This window comes from Megascapheus bottae, chromosome 5, assembly GCF_031878675.1.
Source record: "Megascapheus bottae isolate mThoBot1 chromosome 5, mThoBot2.hap1, whole genome shotgun sequence".
NCBI lineage: Eukaryota > Metazoa > Chordata > Mammalia > Rodentia > Geomyidae > Megascapheus > Megascapheus bottae.
The window spans coordinates 20,955,325-20,968,969 of record NC_143513.1 but is presented as its reverse complement, the minus strand read 5'-3'; the positions used below and the strand labels follow the sequence as shown (position 1 = coordinate 20,968,969).

The 13,645-nt window shown below is 39.6% G+C and overlaps 1 protein-coding gene across 4 annotated transcripts in view; it reads left to right on the top strand.

Annotated features, from left to right (window-relative positions):
• Osbpl3 (oxysterol binding protein like 3) overlaps positions 1–12,532 on the top strand; it is a 179,028-nt gene extending 166,496 nt beyond the window's left edge. For all 4 annotated transcript variants that reach the window (XM_090332781.1, XM_090332779.1, XM_090332780.1 and 1 more), the window contains 4 exons: positions 841–985; positions 3,134–3,260; positions 6,128–6,250; positions 8,729–12,532. In XM_090332781.1, coding sequence (XP_090188907.1) covers positions 841–985; positions 3,134–3,260; positions 6,128–6,250; positions 8,729–8,825 — 492 coding nt within the window. In that variant the 3' untranslated portion in view covers positions 8,826–12,532. The remainder of the gene's footprint in view (positions 1–840; positions 986–3,133; positions 3,261–6,127; positions 6,251–8,728) is intronic.
• The last annotated feature ends 1,113 nt before the right edge of the window (positions 12,533–13,645 follow it).

The window sequence follows — 13,645 nt, the reverse complement described above, 5'->3', positions numbered from 1 at the left end:
TTATTCACAGTAGCTGAAGTGTAGAATCAGCAGAAGGCTAAAGAAAAATGTGGTGTGTATATATACACACAATGGAATGTATAGGGGTTGAAATCCTTACTTGTGACAGCATAGATAAACATGGCAAACATTATGCTAAGTGAAATAAATTAAGAATAGAAAAATAAATGTCACATGATTTTATTAATACATGGAATCTGGAAAGGTTGACCTCTTTAACAAGGAGTGTAATAGTGGTTCCCAAGGCTGGAGGTGATAACTAAGAAACCTTGGTCGAAGGATAAAAGATCTCAACTGGCAGGAATAAGTTCAGGAGAACTAATTGCAACTTGGTAGATATAGTTATTAACAGTGTATCATATAATAAAATGCTGCCAAAAGTACTTTTTAAGTCTTCCTGCAAAAGCATGCAACAGGATGCCAGTGAATCAAACCTGGAATCCTAGCTACCTAGGCACTGAGATCCAGAGAACTGTGGTTTGAAACCAACCTAGAAGAAAAAGTCTTTGAGACTCATCTCCAATTAACCAGCAAAATGATGGTGTGGCCCAAATGGTAGAGTGCTAGCAAGAAGACCAAGCAAGAGTACAAGGCTGTGAACTCAGACCTTGGCAAGGGCTTAAAAAATGTATGTAAAAGTAAGAATTATCTCTGTGGGGTGTTTTATGTATACTTTTTTTGTATATATCTTGTCAAGCAGAACCTGAAACAGGCAAACCAGTGGTGCCATGTAAAATCAGTCTATAGTCCTTCCTCTCTCTTTACCTTTAGTCTTATTAACATCTGTAATAAGCTGACCCTTTTGTAGTACCACTCAGACACTCATCATTTGCATCCTAGGCAAAATACTGGAGCACTAACGCCCACGAGATCGAAGGCACAGTCTTCGACAGGAGTGGAAAGGCAGTGCACCGGCTGTTTGGGAAATGGCATGAGAGCATCTACTGTGGAGGCTCCTCGTCCTCCACGTGCATCTGGAGAGCCAGTGAGTTTGGGAGCTCAGCTCTCCTAGGCAGAGACCATGGATGGGAAGGGCAAGAGATTGGCCGGTAGGCAGGGGTCACTTGGGTCTCCAACCTGTACCCACTATGAGCCAGGCTAATGTTGGGGTTGGCCTTCATTTCCTTCGTGTAACCACTTTTCAAAGCCCTGACCCTCTTCTAGCAGAACCTCAGTGAAGCTGCTTGGTCCTGGGTTGTTCACCCCAGAAGAGGTCACTGCCATTACTGGTGCATGGGTTGGACTGTAGGACACCTTGAAGGAACTACAATGGCAAGCCATTGCCTTCTGGTAGCCTGTGGTTCTAGAGAACTCTGAGCCCTTGAAGCATCTGTGGAAGAAAGGCAAGAAAATTCCAACATACCTCACCATGTCCCCTTAGCCTATCACCTCCACATCTGAAAGATCACTGTGCCCCAAGCAGGGTCATTAGTAAGACTTCTGTTATGCGTTAGAGCTTTTAATATATCTAGACTGACAATAAAAAAAAGAAAACTTTACCAATAGTGTCTTAAACCAGGAGAATAATTTGTAAGTTTGAAAAAGGAACCAGAAAACCTGCTTGGGATGATTTTTTCTTTTTTAGAGAGAGGGTGCAGGAAGTATAACAAAGGGGGTAAAAGGGGACTACAGTATAACCCTGTGTAGAATGTAACAATGGAAACCTTACCTCTCTCCCCTATAATGAATAGAATACAAAAAAAATCTCATGAGGATATGTTCTCTTAAGGTAAGTGAGAGGCAGGCCCAGGTTTGTTTCCCTGGCACCTTACCCATGTCAATGACATAGATTAGTAAGGACACATTATACAGCTCCTGATATGCTATGATGTTCCCTCATGCATGGCAATGGTTGTCACAACTTCCCCATGACCATGAGCCAGGTGGGGAGGAAGAGGAGGGGGAACTTCAAGCTAGATTCTCACATATCTCCTTATTCTCAGGCATTCAGTATTTCTTATGGCCTCTCAGTAAAAATGTCCAGCCCATCAGCCTGAATCGGGTTTACCTTTGAACCAATTGGGAGCCACCGGACAAGAGGAGGAAATTTAAGTGGACTTTGTTTGGTTTTAGGTCAAGTAGCCATCCTCATTAGTGATTGGAGGTCTACCCTGGAGATGCAGTAGAAAGCTTTGTCTGGGCTTAAGAAACAGAGAATTTAGTAACAAGAGGGACTTTTGAAATTTCAAAAGATGGTCTGTACACTGACAGCTGGCAATCAGTATTTACATGTGGATATGTGACTAGAAAAGCTAAGGCTAGAGGTGGATTTTTTTTCTTTATCAACATTAGGTTTACATAGGAACTTGGGATATGTTTACCCAGAACTCAAATCAGGGTAATATACTTAATGTTTCTAAAGTTAAGAGTTAATATTTGGATGGCCAAGTATGTTGGTTCAGGCCTATTATCCCAGCTATGCAGGAGCCATAGGTAGGAAGGTCACAGTCCAAGGATAGCCCTGGATTTGTGAGACCTCATCTCCGCTCCCCTCCCCCCAAAAAAGAAGTGCAGCTCAAGTGATAGAACAATGTCTAGCAAATGTAAAACCTTGAGCTCAAATACCTCAAACACCAGTACAGCAAGGGAAAAAAGAAAAGATGTCACATTTTAGGAAACAAAAGTTGATGAAAAAAACTTGACCCATAAATAAAAGCCTGAATTTATACCAGAAACAAAAGAGTTGCTAACAGGATGAGAGGAAGAGCAAGAATGGAAGAGAAAACCATTTAATAATTTAATATGGGTTCAACACTGTGTAAGCTAAAAGACAAAGTTTCAGAGTGTTGTCCATCACCTACATGAAAACGAAACTAATGGAGAATGTAGTTATCTAGAAAAAGCGATCTAGAGTTTTTCAAAGGTGCATTTATAGCAAATTAAATTATTCTCTAGCTCAAATAGAACGGCATCATGTAGTACTGAACAAAAGAGACCATATCCATGAAGAAAAAGAAAATTTACAGAAAAGAAAATTGATAATAAAATATTCAGCTAGTCAAAATATTTTAATCCAAATAGAATAGTTTCAAGCTGAGCAAGAACTGTAGCAGCTTGAAGTGAAAAAGGTGAAGCGATTAAACTGCAGCATGAATAAAGTGCAGGGCATGGCTGATGGTGTTTTCTCTTTTAGATCCCATGCCCAAAGGTCATGAGCAATATTATGGCTTCACACAGTTTGCTCTGGAGTTGAATGAAATGGATCTATCCTCAAAGTCTTTGTTACCACCTACTGACACTCGATTTAGACCAGATCAAAGGTAAGAACTTTTTTCTTTTTAAAGACCTTTCTCCCCAAAGATGTAAAGCCAAGTGTGGTAGCACACTTCTGTAATACTAGTCCTCACGAGGCTGGGGAAGGAGGACTGTGAATTCAAGATTAAACAGTGTTATACAGTGATACGCTGCCTCAAACAAAATGAGTACTGCTAATAACTGCTTGGCCTCCTGAGAGAGGCAGGTGAAGTCACCAGTAGCAGACAGGTGAGTACAATTTGGGGGTTGGGGGAATTAAGTAATGGTGTCAGAGAAGAAATGGAGCCTAGATTCAATCCATGTGTGACACGACTTCGTCAACAGAGCCCTGTTTCTATTGAAAATATTTTTAAATCTTATTTTAAGGTGTTTTACTGTGTGAAGAAATAAAGAACTCAGTTTATATTTGAAAGTATAAGAAGACCCAGGCCAGGCTCATGCCTGCAATCCTGGCTACTCAGGAGGCTGAGATCTGAGAATCGAGATTTGAAGCCAGCTGGGGCACAGAAGTCCATGAGGCACTTATCTCCAAATAACCACCAGAAAACCAGAAGTGGCTCTGTGGCTCAGATGGTAGAGAAATAACCTTGAGCTGAATTGCTCGGGGACAGGGTCCAGACCTGAAGTTCAATCTTCACAACCGACTTAAAAAACAAAAAAAAAACCAGAATGTCCATATCATTCAGGCTCTGGTGGCTCACACCTGTAATCCTAGCTACTCAGGAGATTGAGATGTTAGGATCGTAGTTTGAAACCAGCCTAGGCAAGAACATCTAAGACTCTTATCTAGTAAACTACTCATAAAAAGCCAGAAGTAATGAAGTATCAGACTTAAACACAAAGAGGCTCAGGAACAATGCCCAGGCCCTGAGTTCAAACTCCAGGGCGTCCAAAACATAAATAAACAAAAAAACCCATGTCCCCTAAACCCTCAAATTTAAATTAATTTGATGCATTGAGATCTAGCTTTCAGTTGTACACTGCTGCTAACAAGTTCTCTGAGAGAGAAAAGTCTCTCAGTATTTCTCAGCCTCAGCTTCCTATTCTATAAAATGTAAAGAATAGTCTTGCCTCTTAATGCTTTTCTAAGTAAGCCTCAAAATCCAGAAGACAAAAGAAAGAAAAGGTTGCTGTGTTTGACTCTGTGGGTATATGTCTATGTGTGCATGTGCGTGCATGCACTCACCTGTACTGACTGGGCTTGAACCCAGGGCCTCAGACTATCATTTGGCTTTCTAACTCAAGGCCAGCACTCTACCACTTGAATCACACTTCCACTTCTGGCTTTTTGCTGTTTAATTGAAATAAGAATCTCATGGGCTATTTCTAGCCTGAGCTGGTTTTGAACCTTAATCCTTCGATCACAGCTAAGTTTACAGGCATGAGACACTAGCACCTGGATTAACTTATTTTTTAAAGTCTTCTTAATGGATAAATATATATAACCTATAAAAAGATAAACAATAAATAGCCAACTGTATTTATAAATCATATCATGAGTGAGTTCTAAAAAAATCATTTAAGTCAACCCATGAGAAAACAAAATGTATATAGGAAAATGGATAGTTTGCTAAATACTGAACACAGTGTTCCTTAAACATACAGATAAGTTCAGGTTTACTCATAATGTGAAACTTGCTCATATTAAAAAACTGAATGTTCTTACCTTTTCATACCATATAATCTGGCATAAATGATAGGGTTCAGGAAGAAAGGGCACTGACAACACATGGGTGGGAGTGGAAGTAAAAGAACAGTTTGGGGGCTGGGAGTTTGGCCTAATGGAAGAGTACTTGCCTAGCATGCATGAAAACCTGGGTTTGGTTCCTTGGTACCACATACATAGAAAAAGCTGAAAGTGGTGCTGTGGCTCATGTGTCCTTGAGGTAAGCCCAGGACAGCACTCAGGCCCTGAGTTCAAGCCCCAGGACTGGCAAAAAAAAAAAAAAAAAGATAGGAACAATCCAACTGCCTGTTAATAATTTAAATAAATTGAGGTTTAAACTACACACCCTAATATTAACAAATAAAGATGCTGGTTGGGCTTATCTGGCTCAATGATAGAGTGCTTGCATGGGTAAGGCCCTGGGTTTGATCCCAGAAACACACACACACATCCATACACCCAGGCCATACCACATCTCAAAAATGTCTATGTACTACCATAAAAAGACTTCCAGATGTGCAAAAAGTAAAGCAAAAACAAAAAGTCAAGGTGTATAGATAATGTCTTAAGTCTGCTATAACATATATTACAAAAAGGGAGTGAGAGATAAGAACATATACTTATATTTGCATAAATATGTATTAAAAATCTCTAAGAATGTAACCCAAGAATCCAATAATATTAGGCTGCTTGTAATGTGAAGGTAAAGGGCTAGGGTGGTTGGGGAGAGGCAGGAAGAACTGCAGAAAAGGTAGGGAGACCTCATCTCAAATTCCTTTTATAGATAAAGTATTTTTGAACATGTAGATATTACTAATTTACAAATGATATCTTTCTTTACTTTAAAGTATTGTTCTGAGCTGAGCATTGTGGCTCATGCTTATAATCCTACCTAACTAGGAGGATGGGTTCTAAGAAATGCAATTTGAAGCCAGCCTTGACAGACAAATTTGCAAGGTCTTATCTTCAATTAACCACAAAAAGCCCAAAGTGGAGCTAAGGCTCAACTGGTCTAGTGGTAGTCAAAACTATGCAAGAATGTAAGGACCTGAGTTCAAGCCACAGTACCTACACACACACACACACACACACACACACACACACACAGTTTGGAGGTTGGTGGAGAAGGTGGACTTGTGGAAGTAGAGTAGTAGTGTGTTTCCTTGGGATCAATTTCCTTCTGCTTTGTTTCCCTCCATGCCTTAGATTTCTAGAAGAAGGGAACATAGAGGAAGCTGAAACACAGAAGCAGAGGATCGAACAGCTCCAGAGAGAGAGACGGCGAGTCCTAGAAGAAAACAACATGGAGCATCAGCCTCGATTTTTCAGGTTTGGGTCAGGATGTGCAGTGGGGTCGGCTCAGAGGCCCTGCTGACTTTTCATGATGTCACTGTAGAGGAGGAATGCAAGGTGGACCTTCCCACTGGACGGTGAAAACTAGGCCCTCCCTGCCCCTGTCCTCAGGCAGGACTGGCGCCTTCCAGTTTTGCACATCATGCTCCTTCCCAATGCCTCTGCAGTGTCTGTCCCGCAAGTCTCTCAGTAGATGCTTGTGGGAGAAGCAAGGAAACTGGTCAGAACTGGTCCTGAGTCCTAGGTCAGCTTACAATTCATAGCTGAGGCTAGGTGCTGGTAGCTCACACCTATAATCTTAGCTACATAGGAGGCTGAGATCTGAGGATCGCAATTAGAAGCCCATGAGAGAATGAAAGTCTGTGAGACTCTATTTTTTCCCCCTAATTAACCAATAAGAAGCCTGAAGTGAAGCTGTGGCTCAAGTGGTAGAAAGCACTAGCCTTGAGAAAAACAAAAAAACAAAAAAAAAACACTGCCGCTTCCAGACCCTAAATTCAAGCCCCACTACCATAAAACACACACACACACACACACACACACACACACACACACACACACACACACACACACACACACACACACACACACACACACACACACACACATCATAGCTGAGCTATGATCAACACAGTAATTCGTGCATTACCCAAATGGCATCCCAGGAAATCCAAACTTCAAATGATAGATGTTCCCATGCAGCTGAACTCAGATTTGTAAGATTTACTGTTCCTTTTAAATAACTTGTTGAGCCAGTCTTGTTTATATTATTTAAATTTTGAAAAGGGGTATGAGAAATTATTGTCCTTCACCATTTCTCTTCCTTCTTTATTTTATTTTTTCAATTTGTTGGTTGTAGTTTTGAACTCAGGGCCTGGACACTGTCCCTGAACTCTTTTGCTTTTGCTCGAGGCTAGCACTCTACCCTTTTTTTTTTGGCGTTCATGGGGCTTGAACTCTGGGCCTAGGCCTGGCCCCTTATCCCTGAGCTCTTCAGCTCAAGGCTACTACCCTTCTCCTGGTGGTTAATTGGAGATAAGAGTCTCATAGTCTTTAGTGCCCAGGCTGGCTTTGAACCTTGATCCTCAGATCTCAGCCTCCTCAGAAGCTAGGATTACAGGCGTAAGCCACCACATCTGACTAATGTGTTTTTATTTTGAATGGACAACAGAAATATTTTATAGAAAGACTTATGTACCAGTATCTCAGCAACAGTAATAAACTATGTATTACAAATCATTAAAATAGCAAGAGCTAGCTAGGGGCTGGAGTTTGGCCTAGTGGTAGAGTGCTCGAGTAGCATGCATGAAGACCTGGGTTTCATTCCTCCATACCACATACATAGAAAAAGCTGGAAGTGGTGCTGTGGCTCAAGTGGCAGAGTGCTAGCCTTGAGAAAAGCCCAAGGACAGTGCTCAGGCCCTGAGTTCCAGCCCCACAGCTAGCAAAAAAAAATAGCAAAGAGCTAATATTTCATCTCTAAAATATAATGCTGTAACTCCTTACGTCTGGTAAATGTAGATTCTACCACATCTCTTCGGGTCATGTCCTCAAACTCAGGATATTCCAACAGATCATCTCAGCAGAAATTTTTTCCTAAAATGCTCATAACTTTACATAAACATCTTAAAAATAAAATAGATGTGATATTTTGAAAAGAAATCTGGCTGGATTAACAGCGTGGTAGGACTTAGTTACTGGTCACTTGATAAAATTCCTTTAAGTAGGTTGTTTCTTTACTTCTTTCCTAAATGATCTAATTTCATTTTTTAAAGTAGAGAATCTAGATGGGATCCAGTAGCTCATGCCAATAATTCTAAGTACTTGTGTTTGAAACCAACCTAGGCAGGAAAAATCTGTGAAACTCCTATCTCCAGGTGACCAACAAAAAGCTGTATAGCTGTAGCTCAAATGATAGAGCACCAGCCTTGAGCAAGGACACTAAAGGGACAGCACAATGAAGGCTCTGAGTTTAAGTCCCAGTACCAGCACAAAAATAAAGCAAGAACAAGAACAGGAAAGCTGAATGAGTGAGCTAGGAAGACTGCCTTTAACTTATGAAACATTATCTAGAGAAACAATAGTAAGGCAAGACTGTTCTCTTCAGACTTCCAGATCTTCCAATTCCTTTCATTTTATTCTGTTTTAATGTTGAGCTTCTCACTTCCTCTTAACTTCCTGGTTGATACATACCTTTTACATAATCATTCCCAAGATGGCGGCAGTCTTCTTTCCCTAGAAACACCACTATCCACTGCCTCCAGGGTTGAGAAGTTCATGTCAGCAGCACACAGTGGTTTCCAGATCCTGTGCTGTTCCAGCCCTGGATTCTAAAGGATGTAGAATGTAGCTGAGGATGATGGTGGGGACGGGTCAGGAGTCAGGAGGGAGAGGAAGCATGAGTGACAGACAGACTGTGAGTGAGTTTAAGAAATGGTCTCATTTTCCCTGCAGGAAATCTGATGATGACTCTTGGGTAAGCAATGGCACCTATTTGGAACTTAGAAAAGATCTTGGATTTTCCAAACTGGACCATCCTGTCTTGTGGTGAAAATGTTGAGAAGAAATCTCGGTTAGTGTCTCCTGCATTTGCTTCTGAAGCAGCTCAAACCTGTGTCTGTATATTTAAAAGATAGTATCTAGAGTGATCATGTGTGCTTTAGCCTGGCATCGTAAATATTTACCTATGTATTTTCACTAGTTTTCTTTACAATTTCAAATGGTATCATGATTTCATGATCATTTATATGAATGTAGAACACCTTGGTATTTCTTTTTGTATATCAACTATTTAATAAAAATCAAAGACTGAATATTCATGTGTGAATTTAAAAAAAAAAGCTTTACTATTGATTTCCCAAAGGATAGAAAAATTCAAGTTAAATGTATGCCTTAGAAAATTATGTTGGAAGAAGGAGGGGGGGAAATCAACCTTTCCCAGGTGCATTATGAACTCCCAGGGTTACTCACTCATGTGGAAGCTACCCAAGTTTAATTTAGTAGCTGAGATATCTTTTTGCCTCAGACAGCTCTTGAATTGTTCATTCAGAACAATTCTGCTGGTGCTGGAGGCTGAAGAATGTTTTCATTTGCATTTTGGCAATGGAAGGGATAGTATAATATCAGTGGGATGTATGTTTTTATAAGATGGGTGTGGGGCACTTTCCTGAAGGGGAAGCATTTGGGCTTATCCCTCTCTCTAGTTCTGTCTTGTATACAAAAGTGTTAATCAGAGAAGCTGCCATACGTTCAGTATCCATATGGCATCCTACAGAGGCAGTAGCAAATTTTTCCTTAATAAGCCAAATTCTTGGCAAATTATAAAACTACTTCCCACCCCACCCCTAGCTTTGCAGATCCTCCTGTTTGACCACATCTTTGATGATTCCAGGTTGTTCCAATTTAGTATAAAACGTATATTACATGCCACACGATAGGATGACTTTTTTTTTTAAGTTTAGCAACATAACTAATTGCTATAAATAACTTAACATGTCTTTCTTAAATACTGTTTTGGTATTCTCTACCTCTTAATATATTTTAGATCTTGTATAGAATGTATGACCATCTGCCTTAGAGACAAATATAGAGTTGTTGTCCTTCATTGTTGTCTTCTGACAAAACTGGAAGTGTCTGATCCTTTTCCTACACTTTCTAAAATTTATATCACTCCATGACTTCTGTAGTAGTCTCAGATACTAGATTATAACTACTTTAGGAGAAAATGTTTTTAAGTGTTTTATTTCACATTACAGTAAAATAATTTCTGCAGTACTTGAATTGTGTTGTCACACCAATTTCATCTTCTGCCCAGATTACAGTTAAAACCAAAGCCTGTTTGTTAAGCCTTTGTCAAGAATGGTGGTTAGCAATTCTGTAATGCATCCAGGTTAAGGATGTGAGAAAAAGATTTCTCCAACACATCCTTAGATATTTAAAGAACTTCAGAGCAAATAAAATGTTACAAATGAAGGATAATATAACAGGGAAAGGATGCATGATTTTTTATTGTCATTCCAAGTAACTAATTGGACAGCATTGCATTTTCCAAATGGAGGGTTATTTAACATGGATCAGCCCTCTTTTGGAATCTTCAAGTGACTAGCATTTTCAAATAACTTATTAAGTATTGGATCCATTTATTCCATTTTAAGAACATGTCAAAATGAACACAGTATGAGTATCATTTCTATTTCTAAACACTTGAATGACACAATCTGGTTCTTTGGTATGTGCCTTGTTCTTTTTTTCTTTTCAACATTTATCCAAATTCTGATTATAGACATGAGGAAATGAGCTGTAGATTTAGAGGTACTCTGGGGAAAACAAATTTCATTTTCACAACGTGAGGATAAATGTAGAGTTGTAGTAATATTGGCAGTTAAGCAAACCTGCACAAGAGTCTGGCTCAAAAAACAACAGAAACTTACAGCCTGAATGGATGTTGCTTTGCCATATAATATTTGTGAATTACAATTGTCCATTGCTGTTATTTCTTTTGGTTTCATGCTTAATTTTGCAACTACAAGGACAACTGGACCAAATGTTACCTGTAATGATCTTATTTGAATGGAGGGTGGGCATGAAAAAAATACATATACATATATATGATAAAGAACTATGTGCAAATTTTAAAATCCCATGGTCAGTAACTATATCTTTACAAAGGGCTTTTCTGAAATTGAAACAGCTTGGGGAATACATGCTGATATCCAAATTCAGAAGCTCCTTTGAAGGAAGAAATGGCTTTTTTTCTTTCCTGTCTCTCAGAAGCATCTTTTTGCCAAATCTGCATCTCTACGACTTTTACTTTTTTTTTTTTTTGCCAGTCCTGGGCTTGAACCCAGGGCCTGAGCACTGTCCTTTGGACTTTCTCAAGGCTAGAGCTCTACCACTTGAGCCTCAGCACCACTTCTGGCTTTTTTCTATGTATGTGGTACCAAGGACTCGAGCTCCATTCTTCGTGCATGCTAGGCAAAGCACTCTACCAGCCCTAAGACTTTTACATTTTAAGATAAAAAAAAAAACAGAAATATGACATGAGAAAGAGATGGAATTCAAATTTCTGGAGTCTGAATCTCTCAAATAATCATTACCCCATTTGATGCATGTTTTTACCTCTATTCCTAATTATTACCTTATCTGAAATATGTGGTGAACTACACATGTGTCTTTGGAAATGGGACCTTGTGCAGGCATTGCTGCGCTTCCTGTGTTCCTGTTACCAGGACCCAAACCTCAGAAAGTCCACTCTAGAAACCTGAAACTCAGCAGTGCTTCCCTGTATCAATGGTAATAGTAAAAGCCTCAGTTCAACTTGTATGTAAATGTCATGACAATTTGTAATTTTGTACAATTACTATACACTGAAAAAGAAGCAAAGTTCAATCTACCCTCCCTGTGCACTAGGTGAATTCTGTTACTAGCTAACCATACAAGGGTTCACTTGAGGATAAAAACTCCTACCTAGACTACCTCTGTGGTCTCCCAGTTTTTGTGTGCTTCCTGGAAGACTATAGGAGGGAGAAAATTATACAAACTTTTTCAATGTTTACTTCTTTGGACTATTCCTTTTCTCATATAGGTCATGTGCTTGGGTTGTGAGCACTTGTCTTTCGTCTGTATCTTCCAAATTTGTGACGAGTTGTTTTCCTCTGCCATGGAAGATGTCAAGAAAAATAACAAAGTGTTACACACATCAGGCTGTGTTAATGGTTAGAATTTCCTCAGACCTTTCCTTCCCAGTAGGAGCAATAAAAAGCCATTCTTATGATCTTAGGAATATTAGCTACAATGTTCTGGCATAATTTACTTGAATATCTTTAATTTTGATATTAACATCAGCATAACTCTATTTTTGCTAGCAGATGACAGCTATTTTCATGGGCTAATTTTCTGCATTGTAGTAATCTGTTACCTGGTGTTAGTCTTTCTTTTTCTGTGTTGGAAATCTGCTTCTCATAAGTATTTGCAATCCCTGACAATTAAAATGCAAACCATTTTGGGAGACTTTGGTTGCAGGGATGCAATGAGCAAAACTAGCTCATTTATTGTATTCATGATGATTTTTATCTTCCTCTGATACCTTTGGAAGATACATTTTAATGGTTATTTGCAAGTTGTTCACAATCATTTGTAAAATTATTTTCTGCCTACCTCCTGTCATTCTACCTGTGCCCATATGGCTTCCCCAGAAGCTCCTCTTAATTTGTTTACTTCCTTCATGTAGCTGGTTGGCTGTGAATAAATAACATGGAAAGAGGCTACCCTGTCTTTGCTTTTCTGGATTACAGGTGTTTGCATTGATGAAAGGGGAGAGAGCAAGACTATTGCAGAATGTCTTGCCTGGAAGAAATACCTAAGGTGATGGGGCTTAGAGATAGGAGCACACGGACACAGACTCAGAGTTGCAGTAGCTTTGGTTCTAATATTTCCCATTATCCCTTAGTAGGCATCTACCTTCCTTCCAGGGAGTTCCCCTGCTTCCTGGGCCATGGAGATGTTACCGTGTGGATGTCATAACATGGAATGAGAAAATGCTGACTACTCACATGAAATTTACAACCTTGAGCAATGACTTAGCCATCATTTTCTAAACCCAGGTTGTTTCCTTTGCAATACAAGAGGATGCTTAGCATTCAGTGAAGTTCACTTTTGATTCACTTGGTTTGTGTAGAATGGTGAAACATAGTTCTACATCCCCGAAGGTATTGAAAGAGACATTGGAAAGCTATTCAGGAACCTAGATTGGATCCTGGCTATGAAAGTCATCTTGAGAACAATTGTTGAAGCTTATAAAAGCTGGACACTGTTGGTTTGTGCCTGTAGTCCTGGATAATATGGATGCTGAGAGCTGACGGTTGCAGTTCATAGCCATTCCAGGCAGAAAAATCACCAGATTCATGTCTCCTATTAACCAGCAAAGAGTGGAAGTGCTGTGACCACCAGCTTTGAGTAGAAGTCAAGCAAGGACACCACCATCTCTGAGTTCAAGCCTTAGTACCAGTACAAAAATAAGAAGAAAGAAAAGGAAAGAATTTGTACACACATTACTGTAATAATATTGCAACTCTAAGACTTTGAGGTCTTTGAGAGATGATGGAATTCATTTTACATTCTGAGATGGACCTGAGTTTTTAGATGTCACCCAAAACCATATGCTATAGACTTGGTCATCAGCTGGTGAGGCTACTGAGAGGTGGTAAAACTTTTAAAAATCGGAAATCTCAGCTGGGTGCTGGTGACTCACTTCTGTAATCCTCTGAGGATCTGTGGCTCAAGTGGTAAGAGTTCTAGCCTCAAGCAAAAGAAGCTCAAGTCCCAGTACTGGAAAAAATGAAAAATTTAAAAATTAATTAAAAATATATAAAC